Genomic DNA, 17789 nt, shown 5'->3' on the forward strand with positions numbered 1-17789 from the left:
TATGGGAAGGGGGGGGGGCAGGGGGGGAAAAAGGAAAAGAAAAAAAAAAAAAAAAAAAAAAAAGCGCTATGCAGGAGACTAGCAGGATCACACATCTGGTCAGAAGGCTTTAGCCTCTTTTCCATTAGGCAAACCCCTTGCTTATGCAAATGGCTGCAGTTTGTCCATATGGACCTTGCTTCTGAACCAAGATGGCCACTTTGTTGTCCCAAGAAGTACCTGAAGTTTAGTTCAGAGATTTAAATTAACCACCTTGCCTGCACCTAAGGAACAGGAAGGTTCACCCCAGACACTGATGCAAAACAAGCCTGCTAGAGGGAATTCTTTATGCTTCTATATTGCTGTAGCTTTCAGACCTGGGAAGGTAGCTATTTAGCTTAGAGTAGTGGTGACTTCAATGAAAAGTAAGTGCCTGCATGGAAGCAGTCTGCATGATTGTCAAGCCGTTGCAAACTTTGACCCTCAAAAGCAAACCTGGAGACCCAAAGAGAAAACTTGAGGATTGGGACACCAAGCAGAAAGATACTAACTGTGGAGAAGTACCTTCTAATAGAGACCTGAGAAAGAATGGAAAGTATTCATAAGTTGTGCTGTTAGTAAGATGTTGTACCTTGTTTTGCAGACTCTGAAAGCTTCTCAAACTTTTGACAACAGTCTTGCTGATGTGCCTCTGCCTGTTTGACATCTTTGCTTTTTAATCTAGCTTTATCCAGAGCTTTGTTGGAGTTCTCATACTCAACAAGAGCCCGAGTACGCCTGTACAAGAGATCCTAAAAAAAAAAAAAAAACAACTCAAAACAAAGTAGGATATCACCCTTACAAGGCAAGTACTTAAATCCTGACTCCAAGTAAAGCTACTTTTAGCCTTTTTTGAGTTTAAGAGGGGAGCTTTACTTTGTTATTTTGGGGGCTCTAGGGCAGGTGTTTGCTTTTAAAAAAAAGTCATAATTCTATTTAAAGCTAGCTTTTTCTTCCTTTGATACAGAAGATATATCTATCTATAACCCCCACAGCCCCAAGAGCTGCCCTTCCTGCTTCAAGCATCCTCCTTTTGGAGAAGGAAGGTCCTGCTAAAACCATCAATGCTATTCCTTGACCAGGGTGGATAAAGATCAGCATTTTAAAAGATAGATAAGTAAAATCCAATGCATTTACTTAAATTTAAAATCAGATTATTTTTGTTAAAGGTGCTTTAAAAAAGAGCCAAGATGTATATATAGTTTTAAATTTAAGATATGTTAAAGCTCAAAAGATATCGTCATGGAATAGGGATTATAGCTTCTAGTTACATAAATATGTTGTCTCAAATAGAATATAACCTTCCAAAGAAGTTTTATAAATAGGATATAACAAGCCATGGACTACATTAGGGGCCCAATCTTATGGGATCCCCAGAGGCTCCTCTACAGATTAGTAAAGATTAAAGAAAGCCACTCTACCCAATGAGACTCTGCTCAGTCTAGAAGATCCCTCTGTGATGCTTAGTTTCAGTTCTCAAACTGTGGATTTGAGAGATCATAGGCAGACAAGGTTCTTTGGGTAGATATGATCTCTTTTATTAGACCAACTAAATATTTGGAAAAACCATTTCTTTACAAGCTTTTGAGCACAAATGACCTTCTTCAGGCGTAAGGAGAAAGTGTTGTCTCTAGAGGTAACATCCTTGTTAACAGCAGTATATGGAGATGAGAGATAACAGACCCAATTACCCACCCATCAGTCCTACTGTCTCTGCAAGTTAGTGTATACACAGTCAAGCCCTTACACTGTTCTCTAAAAAGTGCAACATTAGAAGGAGTTAAATGAATAAAGGATATCAAACAAGAATGCACTTTGTAGACAACCATTGAGGCTTCCTGACCAGCTACTTAAATCAAATCTAACCTGTCCCTGATATAGTCTAAACTTCAGGTGTTAGGAGTGCTGATCTAGGAATTTAGAGAATTACAGCAGTGTTTCCCAACCTTTTCCAGCCCAAGGCACACTTACATTAAGAAATTGTTTCTGCAGCACACCTGTTAAGGCATTCCCCCATCTTCATACCTATCGTAGCTCATTGCCATGGCAAAATTCCACAGCACCTGTTCATTTCTGACTGCACACTTGTGCCATGGCACACTGGTTGGGAAACACTGAATTACAGGACCTTGTGTAGGGCAGTGTTAGTCCTTTAAAGCCTGATATATGGTCTTAATTTTATACAGCTTGACAAGTTTGAATTCAGACAGCTTTAAAATGGACCAACTGGAATCTTATGTATTGTGCTACCCAGAGATGCCCTTCATATAAAAAGAACACCAGCTGGATACTATTAGAATGGACTCTTGACCAGCAAGGTTTGCTTAGTCTGTGGAAGATCCTAGCAGACAAACTACTGGAATATCCAATCTGATATTCCCCAGTAAATGCGAGTCTATTATTACACCAAATCCACGATAAAAAGTCAGTATTGAGTCTACTGTTGTGTTCTCATCAAGATGAGTCATGAAAGAGCAAGCACTTATGCCAATTGCTCTTTCAGGTCATTAGGACAGTTGGCACAGGGGTACCTAATGCAAGCAAGTAATTTGAAATAAGAGGCTTGAATCCTATTTAAACTTCACAAAAGTTGGGTTAAAAAAAGTTGTGTAAGGTCTAAAATAGAATTTACTCCAATTAGGAACCCAATACCTTGGCTGCTGTATTCTTACCCAGTTCTGAAGGCAAGAACTACTTGGAAGGGACCCTCAACACTAAGAAGGTATGTATCCCCACTTTTCATATTAGCACCCATCCACCTTTGAGAGTAGGATTACAAAGGTGTCTCAATCTATGCCCACCTACTTTTGATAAAGAGTCAGTTACAATATTAGAGTTCAGTGACTGACAGCACAAGAGAGATCTCACCTTTGCTGCTTCTATGTTAACCATGTAGTATCTCAGTAACTCAGACAGCTTTAAATCTTCATCAGATGAAACACGACTCTCTACCTTCTACAGAAGAGAAGATTAGATAGTAGTGATGCAAGACAAAACACCTAGATTTAAGTATAGGGTTATTTGAAGGGAACTCACCCTCAGTTTTTCAAAGAGTTCAGCAACTTTCAGCAAGTACCTAAAAAAAAAAAAAAAAGGTACACAGAAAGTGCTTAAAAAAAAAGTTGTCATCTCCTGGATGACATATGTCCAGAAAGTGTTTGGGAATCTGTTGCTTCCATATCAGGTAGGCTGCTTACACCCCCCCCCCACCTTGGAGCATCACCATGCTAAGCACAGCACATGCCCACAAAAGGCATAATGTTAGTTTGACCCAGCATCTTCATGCTTCAGCAGGGCTTTTCTCCAACAGTCAATTTAATCAGTTATTAGAAAAAAAGCACCAGAGCACCCCGCTGAAGCAGATGAGTTATACAGGCACCAGGCAAACCTGGATCAAGCTAACACGATGGGGGCATGCACCATTCCTACCACCCCGCAACCCCCCCCCCCCCCGAGCAGCCCAATATTTTAGCTTTGTTACAGTGAAGATAAGCTCCAAGCAGGGATAGCAACAGTATACCATGTGCTGCTATCACCATTAACAGTGGCCATTGTACAGGCTAGAAACTTTAGTTGCAGAAAAGCCAACTAGAATCCTGGCCAGAAATCCTGCAAATCTTACAGCTCAAGTCTTAAACTGGAATTTGGCTTTGATCTACTGCAAGTCTGTCCAATTTATTTTGTCCTTTGGGCCAGACCTGGACTGCAGAACTTCTTGTAGGCCAGATGACCCACACCTCCAGTGGCAGGGCAGCAGCTCGCTTGTGTGGCTGTTGGAGCAGCTCTAGAATCCATTGGGTGAACATAGGTCTTGCTGTATTCCATTCCCTCTACCACTGCTCCAAGGTTCAAGCTAGCCACATCAACAAGCCCCACATGCTGCAAGATACAATTTATACAGCCCCAGTCCGACTTGAACATTTGAATTTTCAAATCAAGTCCTCAGTACGGTAGACTGACATAAGTTCTGAACACAAAGCTAGATATTAGCAAACAAGGGAGACTGGGAATTAAGATTCAGTTTGTTGGCTTTTTAATACAGGATTAGGCTTCTGGAGCTTATTAGCAAGCCAAGAAAAGGTTCAATTAAATCCTCACTTTTTGATGACTGTTGGCTCCTCCAGTGCCAGGCTGTTCAAACAAACAGAGATGTAGATGTAGTCATCTGCAACATCTGTCAAGACAGACAGCACTTTTTAGTGTCATCTCTAAGCACCAGCAAGTCTGTTTAGAAGAGCTTTAGAACAAGGTTTACTTTTATGAGATCTTGTCATCTTATCTGCTTTTGCACATGCATCCTTGATTCTGTTATAATAGTTCACAAGGAAAGTCTTCTCTTGTTCAAAGAAGTCATCTACCTCCTGGGGGAGGGGGGGGGAAGAAAAAAAAAAACAAAAGGGTTTTTAACAAATAAAGAAAAAAAAAAAAAAAAAAAAATCAGTTGTTAGAGCCTTAGCAGCCATCGCATTTAGTAGATATTCAAAATGAGACCAAACCTTTGCCCTTGTGTAGATGCAAATTGTCACTGTACATAGGTGTGGCTGTACATTTCTAGCCTTCCCTTTGAGACTAAAAAAGTGAAACCTGCCAGTTCTTTTCTACAAAATTCTTTCATTTACAGAGCTGAAGGATCCATGGGACTAACTTTTCTTTTGATACATATCCATGCAGCTCTTAAAAGATCCACAGCCTTACACACTACATATGGTAGTGGTTTTATTCTCCCCAGGCCAACTGGAACAAGGTCATTTTCTTACATCCAACTATTTGGTTGCGTAGTTTGTCTGTTTTTTTAAACACACAAAGTCTTTAAGACAGCTAAACACAAAAAAACAAAAACAAAAAAACCATCTTAAAAGCAGCAAGTAAATTGCCATGGCAAAGAAAATTTAGAAAAAAATTGAAATTCAAATAATCTTTAGATGTACACAATTGTGACATCTGATGGCCTGTTCCTTAGAAACTTACTAGAAAAAAAAAAGCTTGCATTAGGACATGGAAGGTACAGTTTGTACATCACTAGTCTCAGCAGCTTAATTAAGGCTTCAAAGAGCAGTAGTCTTCAAAGTGAAGACTTCAGTTGTTGTGTAAGCAATGGCTATTTTTGTGAATGACTATGTACCTGCAAGCACATCATCCTTTCCTCAAGAGCATATTTCAGGTTTCAAATGAAACTTTGGAAAACCAACCTCTAAGGTCTGACAGTACCACTGGAATAACCATCAAAGGTTGGGTTCATGTGAGAAGGCTGTTCTCCAGTTAACAAGTATTAGTTTACAATTAACAGGAGAGAAATAATTCACCTGGATGTCTCAGCACTTTTGAATACAGAAGTGGCCACTTACAAAGGCCACCCTTTAGTGAAGGATGCTCTAAATTCGTAGAAGGCTACTGAGCAAGTACTGCTTTGTTTTACCTGCATTCTAAAGCAGAATCCTGATGGGCTACTGGTCTTGGATGCCTCTGCTATACAGGAGTCAATTTCCCCACTACATGCAAGAGAATCAACCCTTTCTACTGGTGCCTGGCCATGGCAATTCTTCTTGCTGTAGTCACAATGGCAAGAGATTTCACAGTTCTACCTCCTCCCTTTCCTCGACTAAACTATATCTAAAATCATAAAAAAATATGCAGGTGACAGACTAATACAGCAGAACATGAGCTTTCCAATGATCCACTACATGCCATAATAGTACAATAAGACATTTGTAACATGCCCCAAAACATAATGGGGTTTGTGCCATGTGCTAATCTTGGATCAGATCCTTCAATAGCTGGGATTAACGCTGTTTGCATTGCAAATTAAGATAGACCTTGGCTGGCATTTTAGAGAAGACTCCCGTAATTGTTTGATATGCCTAAAGTGTCACAAGATTCCTCCCTTAGAAATCAAATGGCTTTCATAAAATAGGGTTGGGGTCTAAAAGGAAGCCACTGGATGTCATTCCAATACCCCATTAAAACTATTACCCATGTTTGAAACTGGGTAATAGTTCCAAGGCAAGTCCTTAAAGCTGTGGCACATTCAGCCATTAAGTAATGATGTATAAGCCTTGACCAAAGGCAATCAGATTGGTACCCTGGACATCCACTCCTGTCTTGACCCAAGTTAGTCACTCGGTGATCTGAGGCACTGTAAACAGTCCTTGAACTATAAATTTCTCCCAGCCAAGTTTTAAACTGTAGGCTGAGTTATAGCCTATTGTACTATTAGCCCTGGCAAGCTGGTTCTCAAGACTGAAAGTGCTTTTAGATCTACAAGAAAAGACTGTAGATTGGGGTTGCAGGTTCTGACTTTTCTAGCAGTACTGTCATGATCACAAAAGTTTATTTTTACCTTTTTAGTTATGGCTACCACTGGGTAATTGTTTCAACAGGAAAAGAGCAGCAACTTTTTGTTTGTTTGTTTTTTTAAAGACTAGAGTCAGGAACTATTTGACCTCCTGGTTACTAAATTCTGGTATTTTGATCCTTGAGCCAAAGATTAATCCCTTTCACCCAAGCTTGCCAGTAACATTCTAGCCAGACAGTTTTGTTTTGATAGACAACCCAGTACTCAGAGATCAATTCTTTTAAGCTAAAAAGGAGGTTTTTTTGTTTTGTTTTGTTGTTGTTTTTTTTTTTGGGGGGGGGGGGGGGGGGAAGGGGGGAAGAGAGAGGAGGAGGAGAATCTACACTCCTCACCTCACACCAGAATTTATCTATTGTTGGAAAGGGAGAATAGCATCTTACCTTCACACTAGAGAAGAGGACTTCATCAGCACTCTTCACCATGCTTTTTAAAAAGCCACCAAACATTTCTTTCGTATTTTTCCTCCGGACAGTTAGCTAAAAACAAAAAGTATGCCAGAAGATTGTAGAAATGCAGCCCAAAGTAGCTTTTGTAATGGACGCTTTGTGGGGTTTAAGCTTTGTTTTGGGGGTTTTTTTTTGTTTTTAAACACAATCAGTCCTCTAAGTAGGTAAAGTTAAAGATGCTTTCTTTCTTGTAAACAAGGGCCTGTTACCACAGATATTTACTACTTCACAATGAACAGTCTTCCCTTCTCTGTAGGGGATGTTTGTTTCAGAGATTATTTTGAGTGCACTTAGGTACTCTGTACTAAATGCAACAAACCTATTTAGAGATGCTTGTTGAGTTCCCTCCTCAACTGCAGCTTTGGGGTTTTTTTTTGTCACCCTACACCAAGGACAGGTTTCTCTGGGCTATGGTGTACCAGCTTCCTTGCTGGAGCCAGACCTCTCAAAAATTGCTTACTAAGCTTCTGCCACATCTTAAGGGACCACTTCTGAGAAGAGGAGGTTGCCATTACACGGAAGATAGTGTCACACAATACCACAGGGTACATAGTGCTTTTTTCCCCCCCCACTAAAAAAAAAAAATACAAGTTTGGCATTTTTCTAGTCATGTGCCAGAAAAATAACTATTTCTAACATTAAAAATTGAAGTTAAGAAGAGGCCTTACATCCTGGTCATACTCTAGAAAAACGTGGAAATTGTGATCTCTGCTGATCACAGGATGAGAAGAAATTCGCTGAAGGAAAATTTCATGAGACGATACAGTCTTCTTGAAGACAGCAAGGTATTCCCTGGAAGACAGCCAGATCACAGACTTAATAGGGATAAACACTATACTGTTTTCAGTGCATAAAAAGGTATTCTTTTACTAGATATTATTCTGTTGAATGGATTCTATACACATTCACTGTAATTTTTCAAGTGCACATAGATTCACAGAGACATTGCATCTAAAAGTGGGTTGAGAGTCTATAAGAGTGATGTGCTTCAGCATTCCAACCTGTCACCCTAAGGTGGAGTGAGCCAGACAGAGTTATACCAGTCAGACTACGGAGGGCTGAAGGGGGCCTCGAGATCCAATCTGCTCTAGGTAGGATCACCCCTATTCAAACCATGCCAGGTAAATGTGAGTCTAAGCTACTCTTTAAGGCCTCTAGAAAGACATGTCTACCCCCTCACCCCCATTCAGCTACAGGGCATAATGCCCAATAAAAACACTTTTAATGTGCAAAAAGATAAACCACGGGATTTAGAGCATAGGCATCCTACAGGACAGAACAAGTTGGTCCGCTAGACACGTCATACCAAAGAAGTTGAGTCAAAGACCCATGTACTCACGCTTCTAGTTCTTGCTTCATTTTGGCAAATTCTTCTTTTGTCATAGACACTTCTCCTTCCCCAAGCTTCTGCATCTTTTCTCTGGGACCATCAAAGTCAGGCTTTGAGGGTGCTGGAGGTATCTAGCCAAAAAAGCCTGCATTAGTAGCAGCTACTATTCACTATGTAATGAAGGTTTCAGAGGAGCTCTAGAGTCCACTGCCCTGATGCTCAGGTTTTGACCAGTGCTGTTTGTTAATGGAAGTAGGTGGGTTCATCCACAATAGTCTTGTGCCAGTCTAAAAATTGGCACATAGTGGCTCTTCATTAGTTATTCCAGCAAATATCCCTGAAGCATTTTGGGAATTTGATTATACCTGCAAGTCAGAATGGTGCACAGATAGCTCTTTCAAAAAAGGCATTTACAGGACCAGGAATGATACAAGAATGGAATGGGTATAGGTCTCCAATTTAGCTTTGGCTCTCTAGCCCATCAGCTTCCAGAACGCGAGGACAGGATATAGCTCAAAGGGTTTCAGTTGTTATAAAAGACCAGAGCCAGGACATGCTACTTGAATTCTTGTTTTAACAGATTCAGCATCAGCACTTCATCTCTGATTTTACTGTGGTATTTTATCTAGGATTGCATTAGACACCACTTACAATAAGTCCGGCATAGTCTTCAGTTTCAGAGAGTGTGTCATGTAACCACACAAAGTCTTCATGCTGTCTTGTAACAGAAAACTCAGGGCTTTGAAAAGTTGGCAGCGTGGTCTGAAAGAGAAAAGATCTAGAAACCTTACTGCTAGCAAGTTTACACTTACCCTAGGAGTACATGTTATCTGCCAGAGCAAGCCAGTCATTTAGCCTAGTAAAACTTGTGCCAAAGTCATCTCCATGTAAAAGGGGACCCATCTTCATTATTAAAGAAGATCCAAATTGCTTTATTAAATACAAAGCATTAATGTTGAAAAAAACCCAAAAAACCCTTTGAAGTCCGTTGCAGTTTCCTCTCTACTCGTGCCTGAGCCAAGAGCAGAGTCCACCCATCTGCAAAATCAACTAGAGTCAGTTGCACATCTTACATTTAGAGGGTTCTGATCCAACTTCACAGCCTTAGAATTTGAAGGCTAGTGCTTAAAAATCTGCAGATACCATATTGATAGGGCAAGCTTTTACTTGAGCAAGCCAAATTCAGATCTGTAAGCAAATTTGTTACATTATATACAAGGATGTCAAAAGAATCTCTTTTCCCTAACTGCATCCAAAGGTCATGGTAAAGTAACTGGTGGAGGTAAAAATTACCTTAGTATGTACTGTGAACTTCACTTTATCTTTTTCACTCAGAGCATCTGGGATATCAATCTGGAGGGAAGGATCAATATTCAGGTCCACAGACACAGCCCTCAGCTGAAAAAGAAGTTAGCAGATAACCTTGAAGTCAGGCATAGAGAACGCACAGGGCAGCTCTATTTGCAGGTCAAACATGCCCCAGTAAGGATGACATCATGACTACACGGACAGCTAAAGAAAGGTTGTTTGTAGTCACAGTTGATTATGTTTTATATGAACCATACAGGAGCTACAAGTCTTCCCACTGCAGACACTTCAAAACAGGCAGCTAGTTGAGAGTCAGTGCTACCTATGAAGGGTTTTGAAGTATATGCTCCTTTTTATAGGAGAACTGAAGAGCTTCTGTTCTAGTTTCCCCTGCAATTATCAATGAACTGGAGGGACAGCCTAATCTTTGATAATTATTTAATTTTGGTATGGAAGACACAGGCATGTAAGCTTGCCAAAGTATCTTCCAAGATATTAGCCAGCAATTCAGCTATTTTCTAGTCTAGTCTCGAACTCCATAGTACCAAGCCCCATCTTGGACCTCACAAGAAGCCAAAACAAAAGCTAACATACAAACCAAGGCACTATCTTCATTAAAATTATGTTTAGGGAGGGAGGGAGAGGGAAAAAGTATACAAATAGTAGTTTATATGCCAAAGCTGAAGATTTTACAGGTCCAGAAAAATCAAAGCTCCAGTTGAAGTTTCAATGCATTTTGGCAGTGATAAGGGAAGGGATCCTCCCCATCCCTTGAAACAGTTGCACAGCTTGCCTACTTTGCATCTTTAGCATGAGCTGTGGTGTATGGCCTATCAATCACACCTTTGCAAAGCAAAGGAAGCACTGAAGCATCTTGACATTTGGCCAAACAGAGCAATAGCAAGCTGAGTAGGGAGATTCTTTTCCTGCCCATTCTCTTCCCGCCACAGAAGCATCTTCTAAGCTGTTCAACATCGTTCTCACGCACTGATGACTTCTCCATATGTTACTTCCCATCTCCCCCTGTTACTTACCATGGGGTATTCCCATCAGTTCCAGAGGTTCTCATCTTTTTAGGAGACTGGGCCCTGGGTCACAGCCCTTAATGAAGTTCCAGCAATGCACTTGCATGCTTGCAAGAGCTTCTACTTCCTATTTTTCAAAAAGGGCCTTCCCCATCCTAGAGACAGGCAGGCTCTTCTGTGTAGAAGACAAGAACCGAGCAGTTCTTCTCAAGAAGAGATGGGGAATCAAGAGCATCTCAGGTACTGAGAAGGGATGCAATTTCATTCAAGCAAGCTGTTGCAATAGAAAAATAAAACTAAAAAGAACGATTTGTTGGATTCCAAGGTGCTTCTCAAAAACGTTCCAACATCCAATGTGCAAAATTAGGTTACAACTTCCAATTTGAGTGGGGTTTTTAGCCCAAGCTAGGGCATCCATAGCAGACTTTCCTAAACAGTGGAATAACTTAAGTTATACAGCAGTACAAGTTAAAATGCCTCTCTTTCTACTTCAGTAAGAACCTATAATGGTTTCTCTCTCCACCTGGCTTCCCCCATTTAAGAAGTTTGCTTAGGCAAGTAGTGCTTTACTGCTTGATGCTTCTTATTTAGAAGATAAATGGCGTCCCTCATGTGTAGCTTATTTTCAGTGACCTGAAGCACACAAAGCATTTAGCAAAAAGTATTCTCCACTAGGAAAAAGAGACAGGAAGGGCACATCCAATTCCTGTGTAGCAAGTTACTAGTGGCTGGATATTGGAAGTAGCAGCTCTTGCAAGCATGCATTCGAGCACTCTCAGCCAGCTTTAGTCATCATCTGTATTCTACTAGCCTGCAGATGCCTCAGCCTGACCAAGTTCAAGTACCCATAGTGCTACAGGCCACCTTTTTTCAGTGTCCCTTGCTTCTGGGAGCTTGCATCCTTGCATTCTCATTTCTCTCTCTCCAAGGGAAACCTGATAGACATGAAGCAATTTACTTAAGGTCACAACATAAAGCTTGTGACAGAGCTAGTGAAACAGCCAACAGGCTGTCTGAGTCTTTCAGGAAAGAAAGCTATACTTGAGCCATTAGAATAATATTTTAATAAAGGCTCTTACAGATCTAAGATTTTACCCCACAGTGCAAGAGAAAGAGAGGGGACGAGCAAACAGCAGACAGAAGTTAAATCAAGAGTTTTGCTCTTGGGAGATCTGGATATTAGTTTTACAAAACCAAAAAAAGTGCTCTTTTCCAAGGCAAGAACACATCTAATAACTAGTGCTGTACATCATGCACAGCCACCATGCTTGAGGGAAAAAGAAAAAAAGATGACAACCTAAATACAGACTGCATGAGACTCATCTTAGCACTGAATATCCTCCTTGCAAGCCAAAGCTTATCCAAGGCATAACAGTGGACTGCCCTGGAAGAAAGTCCTCCATTTATTTACAAAATAAAAACAGAAGAGAAAGCTTTCCTGACAGCATGCTTCAGGCTGAGGTACCAGCATAATATATCTCCACCCCCCACCACCCCCACCAGTACAGCAAGGTGTCACAGGCCTGGTCAGCTGAAGATTGTCATCCATAGTTTGTCTGATCTACCACAGATGAGCATGCCAAATTGAGGTATTAAATCAGCACCCCAAAATCAATACTTCCCCTGCCATTCATTCCATGGAAGGGTAAGGAAGAGGCATTTGAGTCACTGCTTTGCATCCCCTTTTATTACAGGATGAGGCAAAGAAAGCTTTTTATAAGCAGCCATTCTACACCAAAACCCAAGAGAGCTCACTTCCCCATAACAGCAACATTTACACAAGTATGACAACACACACTTTGTCAGCTGTCTTGTGACTACTAAAGAAGCAAGGCATGAGTTGAATGCACTTTTTGCTTGCATTGCATTAATGAAGTGCAAGTTTCTTTCAAGCTGCATGTTCCAGTTCCTGAAAGATGGAGAACCTCATGTCCAACACTGGTTTGGAGCAGTCTTGGCTCCCTAATCCACTTGGAAGTGACTGATGTACCACCCACAATTGATCCAGATACAGTCCAAATTAGATTCTGGTCTTGAGCAACAGTTCAGACAAGTGACATTCACAGTTTTAAGCCATTTGTTTCATTAGCACTACCCAAAGTAGCCATCTGAAAAGGCCACCCCCAATAATGAGTTGTTTCTCCCCACCCCGCAAATAACTCCTAAAAGCATTCAGTTCTGTGCAATGCCAGGAACCATGATATAACACCCAAAGGGAACTGCAACTGTAGTGAACCAATGCAAGGCCAATGGTTCCTTATCAGACAGCAACTATTGGGATACTAAAACTCACTTCAACAAAATTGGCTCCCAAGTCTAACACAAGTAGTTCTTTGCTTGAGTATTTTGAATGAGTTCCTCGCTTCGGTATTTTTATGTACCAACCAAGCCAATTCCCCCACCTCAATCATTGACGGATGTCCACATGGCACCAGTTTGCCTATGGTTAGTTCTGAAATAGTTAAGGAGGTCCTGGAGGAGCTGGATGGGTACAAGTCAGCAGGCCCAGATGACCTCCATCCACAGCTGCTGAAAGAATTGGCCAGTGTCATAGCTGAGCCGCTGGCACAGCTGTTCGAGCACTTGTGGTACTCCGGCCAGGTCCCCGAGGACTGCAGAAGGGCCAATGTGGTGCCCATTTTCAAGAAAGGGAGAAGGGATGGGCCAGGTAACTTTAGACCAGTCAGTCTTACCTCTATTCCTGGGCAAATGCTAGAGAAAATAATCAAAGAACACATTTGTGCAGGCCCAGCAGGGGAAACGATGCCAAGGGGAAACCAGCACAGGTTTGTCACAGGTAGATCCTGCCTGACAAACCTTGTACCCTTCTATGACCAGGTCACACACTGCCTGGATGTGGGAGCTGACGCTGTTGTCATCTTCCTAGACTTTAGGAAGGCCTTTGACACAGTTTCACACCCTATCCTCATTGGGAAGCTAGCAGACTGCGGAGTGGACGCCTACAGTCAGGCGGGTGACCAGCTGGATTAGGGACCGCGCCCAGAGAGTGGTGGTGGATGGTTCCTTCTCGGCCTGGAGGAAGGTGGGCACTGGGGTCCCACAGGGTTTGGTCCTCAGACCAGTATTATTCAATATCTTCATCAGCAATTTGGATGAGGACGTGGAGAGCACCCTCTCCAAGTTCGCTGATGATACCAAGTTATGGGGCAAAATTAGTACACCAGAGGGCAGGGAGCAGATTCAGGCTGACCTGGACAAGTTGGATCAACGGGCAGAGAGAAATAGGATGCAATTTAATAAAGATAAATGTAAGGTACTCCACCTGGGAAGGAGGAACCCGCAGCACACCTATAGGTTGGGGAGTGTCCTTCTCAGCAGCTCCGAGGCAGAGAGGGATCTTGGAGACATAACTGACTCCAAGATGAACATGAGCCAGCAGTGTAACGAGGCGATCAACAAGGCCAATCACACCTTGTCATGCATTAGCAGGTGTATGACTAATAGATCAAAGGAGGTGATGCTCCTCCTCTATGCGGCACTGGTCAGGCCGCAGTTAGACTACTGTATCCAGTTTTGGGCGCCGCACTTCAAGAGGGACAGGGGAGGGGGCGTTGACAGAGCTGAATCTCTTCAGCCTTCACAAGAGATGGCTGAGGGGAGATCATGTGGCCGCCTATAAATTTATTAGGGGAGGTCAACAGGGAATAGGGCAAGCGCTGTTTACTAAGGTGCCCCAGGGACTGACTAGGAATAACGGGTGTAAGCTAGTTGAGAGTGGATTTAGGTTAGATATTAGGAAGAAATTTTTCACAGTAAGGGTGGTCAGGATCTGGAATGGGCTTCCAAGAGAGGTGGTGCTATCACCTAGCTTGGAGGTCTTCAAGAGGAGGCTAGATAGATAGTCACCTGGCTGGGGTCATCCGACCTCGGTCCTCTTTCCTGCCGGGGCAGGGGGTCAGACACGATGATCCATTGTGGTCCCTTCCGACTCTACAATATATGAATCTATCAAAGTAGGGGTGCATCAATAAAGACCTTCTTGGCAGATAGATGACCAATTATTAACCAATCCTATAGGCCAATGCAGATTTGATAACCGATATTTAGTAATAACGCACAGCATTTTAAGCTACTGACATGAAACAAGCTTTTTCTGGCATGCTCCTACATCACATGCATCAGTGTCCTAGTGCTTAAAAGAGTGGTGGTAGGGGCACTTGAACTAAAATTTGAATGAGTTTTAGTTCAAGCATCACTGCCACCATTTCTTAAATATGAGGATGCTTAAGCAGAGCAGAACCAAGTGGGGTGAGTGCAGATGCAAGCCATTTGCTGTGGAGTTGGGGCTTTCTGCCCAGCTACTTTTGCCATGCAAGCCCTGCACTGGCTGCACACCCCCTGCCTGCCTAGCACCCCAGGGCACAACTTGCTGCCCCCACTGCTGTCAGGCAGGCAGGGGGCACATGGCTGGCATAGGGCTCCTGAGGAAAGGCAGCAGAGTAGGGAGCCCCAAGCTCACAGCAAGCAGCCCACATCTGCCCTGCACATAAGTCTGGGGCAGGGCATGTCCCATTTCCCCCCTTTCCCCAGGGAATGTGCACAGCAGCAGGGAGCTGCTCCCTCCCCCCACCCCACCCCCAGACAAACCATCCATGGCTTTGTCCTGCCCTGGCCCCAGGGTCCCATGCACTGCCCTGGCTGGGCAGTGCCTCCAGCCCTAACTCCTGCCCCACTCCCTCCCTCCCTGTGGGGGCCTTGATCTGCTCCCCCGCCCCCATAGACTTACCTGCAAGGAGCTGCTCTACTGTATTCCTGGCCATGTGCATGTGTGCGACTGTCCAGATGCACATGGGCCCCCTGCATCCCACTCCAGGCAGCCCCAAACAGGACCCCTTGCAGGCTAGAATGCTGCCCACCTCCAAGGGGAAACCCGCCATTTCTCCAAGGGAACCCATGCATCCAGGGCCCTGGCCAGAAGATATAATTAAATTGGTAAATATTATGGGCTACAATAGCCAAGGTGATAATATCATTTCCCTTTTAATTGGTGCCAATCCAATAAGCACACGATTTATCAGTGCAGCCATAAAGCTTGTGTTTAGAGATATGTCACAGGAATGAGTTTGAACCAAGTCTGACATGGGGTATGTCTGTACACAGCTGCCAGCTATGCTGCTGAACTAAGAGATAAACTCAGCTTTGCTAACTATGAAGTGAAGGACCAGCCACGCCAGTAAAACAAAAAATTAAATTGGCCATTGTTCTGGCTGCAGTCTAATCTAGGCTTCACCAGTAAACAGCACAAGGGTTTTTGTTTTTTTGTTTTGTTTTTTTTTTTAAAGCCCACTATTTTGAAATGGCTTATCTTTACTGTCCTAACTGGATCAGCAGGACAAACAATGTGAACTGCTGAGTCTGTGAAATAGTGATAAGCTAAAGGAAGCAACTTCCTCTCAGCTAGTTTAAGGAAAATGTTACACAATCCACCCAGTCCTGAAAGTTGTAAACTGTCATTAAATTTGCATTCTTTAGTAAGTGAAGAGCAACAAGATAGGGAGGAGAGGCAGATCCAACTTTAGAAGTGGGTACCATTCAAATGAAGACAAAACAAAGTTTACTATATAGCAGACAAGTGAAGAGGGTAAAGACAGACTGGAACATAAAAGTGATCCATTACTATGGCCTTGATAAAACAAACAACACCCCCGCCCCTGCAAAAACCTAGCTTTAGAGACTCTTGATAATGATACTTTTTTTAGGGTTGCTTAGTCTTCCTACACAAGTCTGTTTAAAGGTAGACCCCAAAATGAACGTAAAGGCAGACAGCAAGTATGCAGGGTGCACTTGAAACACGAGACCTATTGCTGTAGGCCACACTGCACCACACCACTTACCTCCTCAGCTACAAAAAGCCAAAATTCCCCTAGTGCTGAGGATGGGCCTATTAATACAGACAGTCCTCAGACTTACAAAACACAATTGGTTCCTGAAAGCCAAGTCTTGCTGAAATGTTGCAACTCAGAACCAATTTTCCCCATAGGAAACAATGTTATAAAAGTGGGATTGGTTTCTGAACCAAGGCCTGATACCCTACTTTCACCCAAAATAACCCAGAATTTTGTATAGTACTCACTTATATAAAATAAATAAATGTAGCTATATTACTTGTCTATATGCATATATATTGCAAATAGACCAGACCTGGGGGTCTCTCATCCCCCCCCCCCCCCCTCCTCCCCCCCCCCCCCCCCCCCCCATGCCCTTCTGGACAAGCGGCAAGAGCTGCAGGACAGGCTGTGGCTTTTCCTGCAGCCACCTGGCTCAGCCCCGGCACTACCTGCCTCGCCCCAGTGCAGGCAGCTGAGGGAGCCGGATGAGCTGTGGCCTGTCCTGTGGTTGTCTGATGCAGCCCTGGCACTGCCCGCCTCACCCCAGCAGAGGCAGCCTGTGGAGCAGGCAGATGAACCGTGGCTCAACCTGAGGCTTCTCCTGCGGTCATCTGGTACAGCCCTGGAACTGCCTGCTTTGACATGGCAGGGGCATCCGCACAAGCTGCAGCTTCTCCCACAACCCACAGCCCCTGCTCCTAGAGCCCAGTGCAGCCCCAGCTGGGCAATGTTTGCCCCACCCCCTGTTCCAGCCCCAGCCCGCCCCACACAGCCCTTTCCTTCCCCCTCCCCTTCCAAAGAGACTTGTATTCAACATTCAGTGTTGTAAAGTTGAAACCCATGCCCAAACTTCGAATGGAAACCCAAGTGTCAATTTACAAACATTGTAACTTGAACTGTTTTATGTTGAGGACTGCCTGTACACTGTTTCAGGTCCACATTCTCAGCAATGGGTGGCTTTAGGAACAAGTGATAGAATTGAGGGGGGGAGGGGGGAAGAGGAGGAAGAAAAGCTTTATGTTGCACTAGCTGGTGAACAAATAAAAACAAAAACAAAAAAACCTCATACTGGTGGGATCACATCATTATCAATCCTGCCTCTGCCTCCTCTCTGGAAACTGCAATACAACAAGGAGTTAATGATGGGGAGGCAAAGGCCAGTCTGCAAAAGTAGTAAAGGTAACAGTGTTTGGAATACACTTGAATGAATTTTCTTGGATTTAAGGGAGTGCTCATAGAACTAGGTGTTTGTAAGTTCATATCTTGAAGCACAGGTATGTTCTCTCAACTTTCACTTCAGTTTAATCAAGTTACAACCACACAAACTGAAGTCAGCTAGCACCCTCCAGGGCTAGAAATACAGCGACTTCATTTGGGCTAAGTAAAGACGGTCAAAAAGCCCAAGGCTGAATCAATTCAATCTTCATAGATCAGTCTAGGCTGCACAGATTGAACCGATAA

The 17789-nt window shown here is 43.1% G+C and overlaps 1 protein-coding gene across 1 annotated transcript in view; it reads right to left on the reverse strand.

The window, feature by feature from the left end:
• Positions 1–17789, reverse strand: part of SNX5 (sorting nexin 5) — a 29609-nt gene that overhangs the window by 3724 nt on the left and 8096 nt on the right. Inside the window, exons 2-11 of the mRNA XM_006030441.3 lie at positions 9440–9544; positions 8798–8908; positions 8156–8277; positions 7485–7608; positions 6751–6846; positions 4274–4379; positions 4117–4192; positions 3055–3094; positions 2887–2973; positions 611–770 (exon numbers count right to left, since the gene is read on the reverse strand). Of these exons, the coding sequence (XP_006030503.1) occupies positions 611–770; positions 2887–2973; positions 3055–3094; positions 4117–4192; positions 4274–4379; positions 6751–6846; positions 7485–7608; positions 8156–8277; positions 8798–8908; positions 9440–9544 (1027 nt within the window). The remainder of the gene's footprint in view (positions 1–610; positions 771–2886; positions 2974–3054; positions 3095–4116; positions 4193–4273; positions 4380–6750; positions 6847–7484; positions 7609–8155; positions 8278–8797; positions 8909–9439; positions 9545–17789) is intronic.

Source organism: Alligator sinensis, unplaced genomic scaffold (genome assembly GCF_000455745.1).
Source record: "Alligator sinensis unplaced genomic scaffold, ASM45574v1 scaffold21_1, whole genome shotgun sequence".
Taxonomy (NCBI): domain Eukaryota; kingdom Metazoa; phylum Chordata; order Crocodylia; family Alligatoridae; genus Alligator; species Alligator sinensis.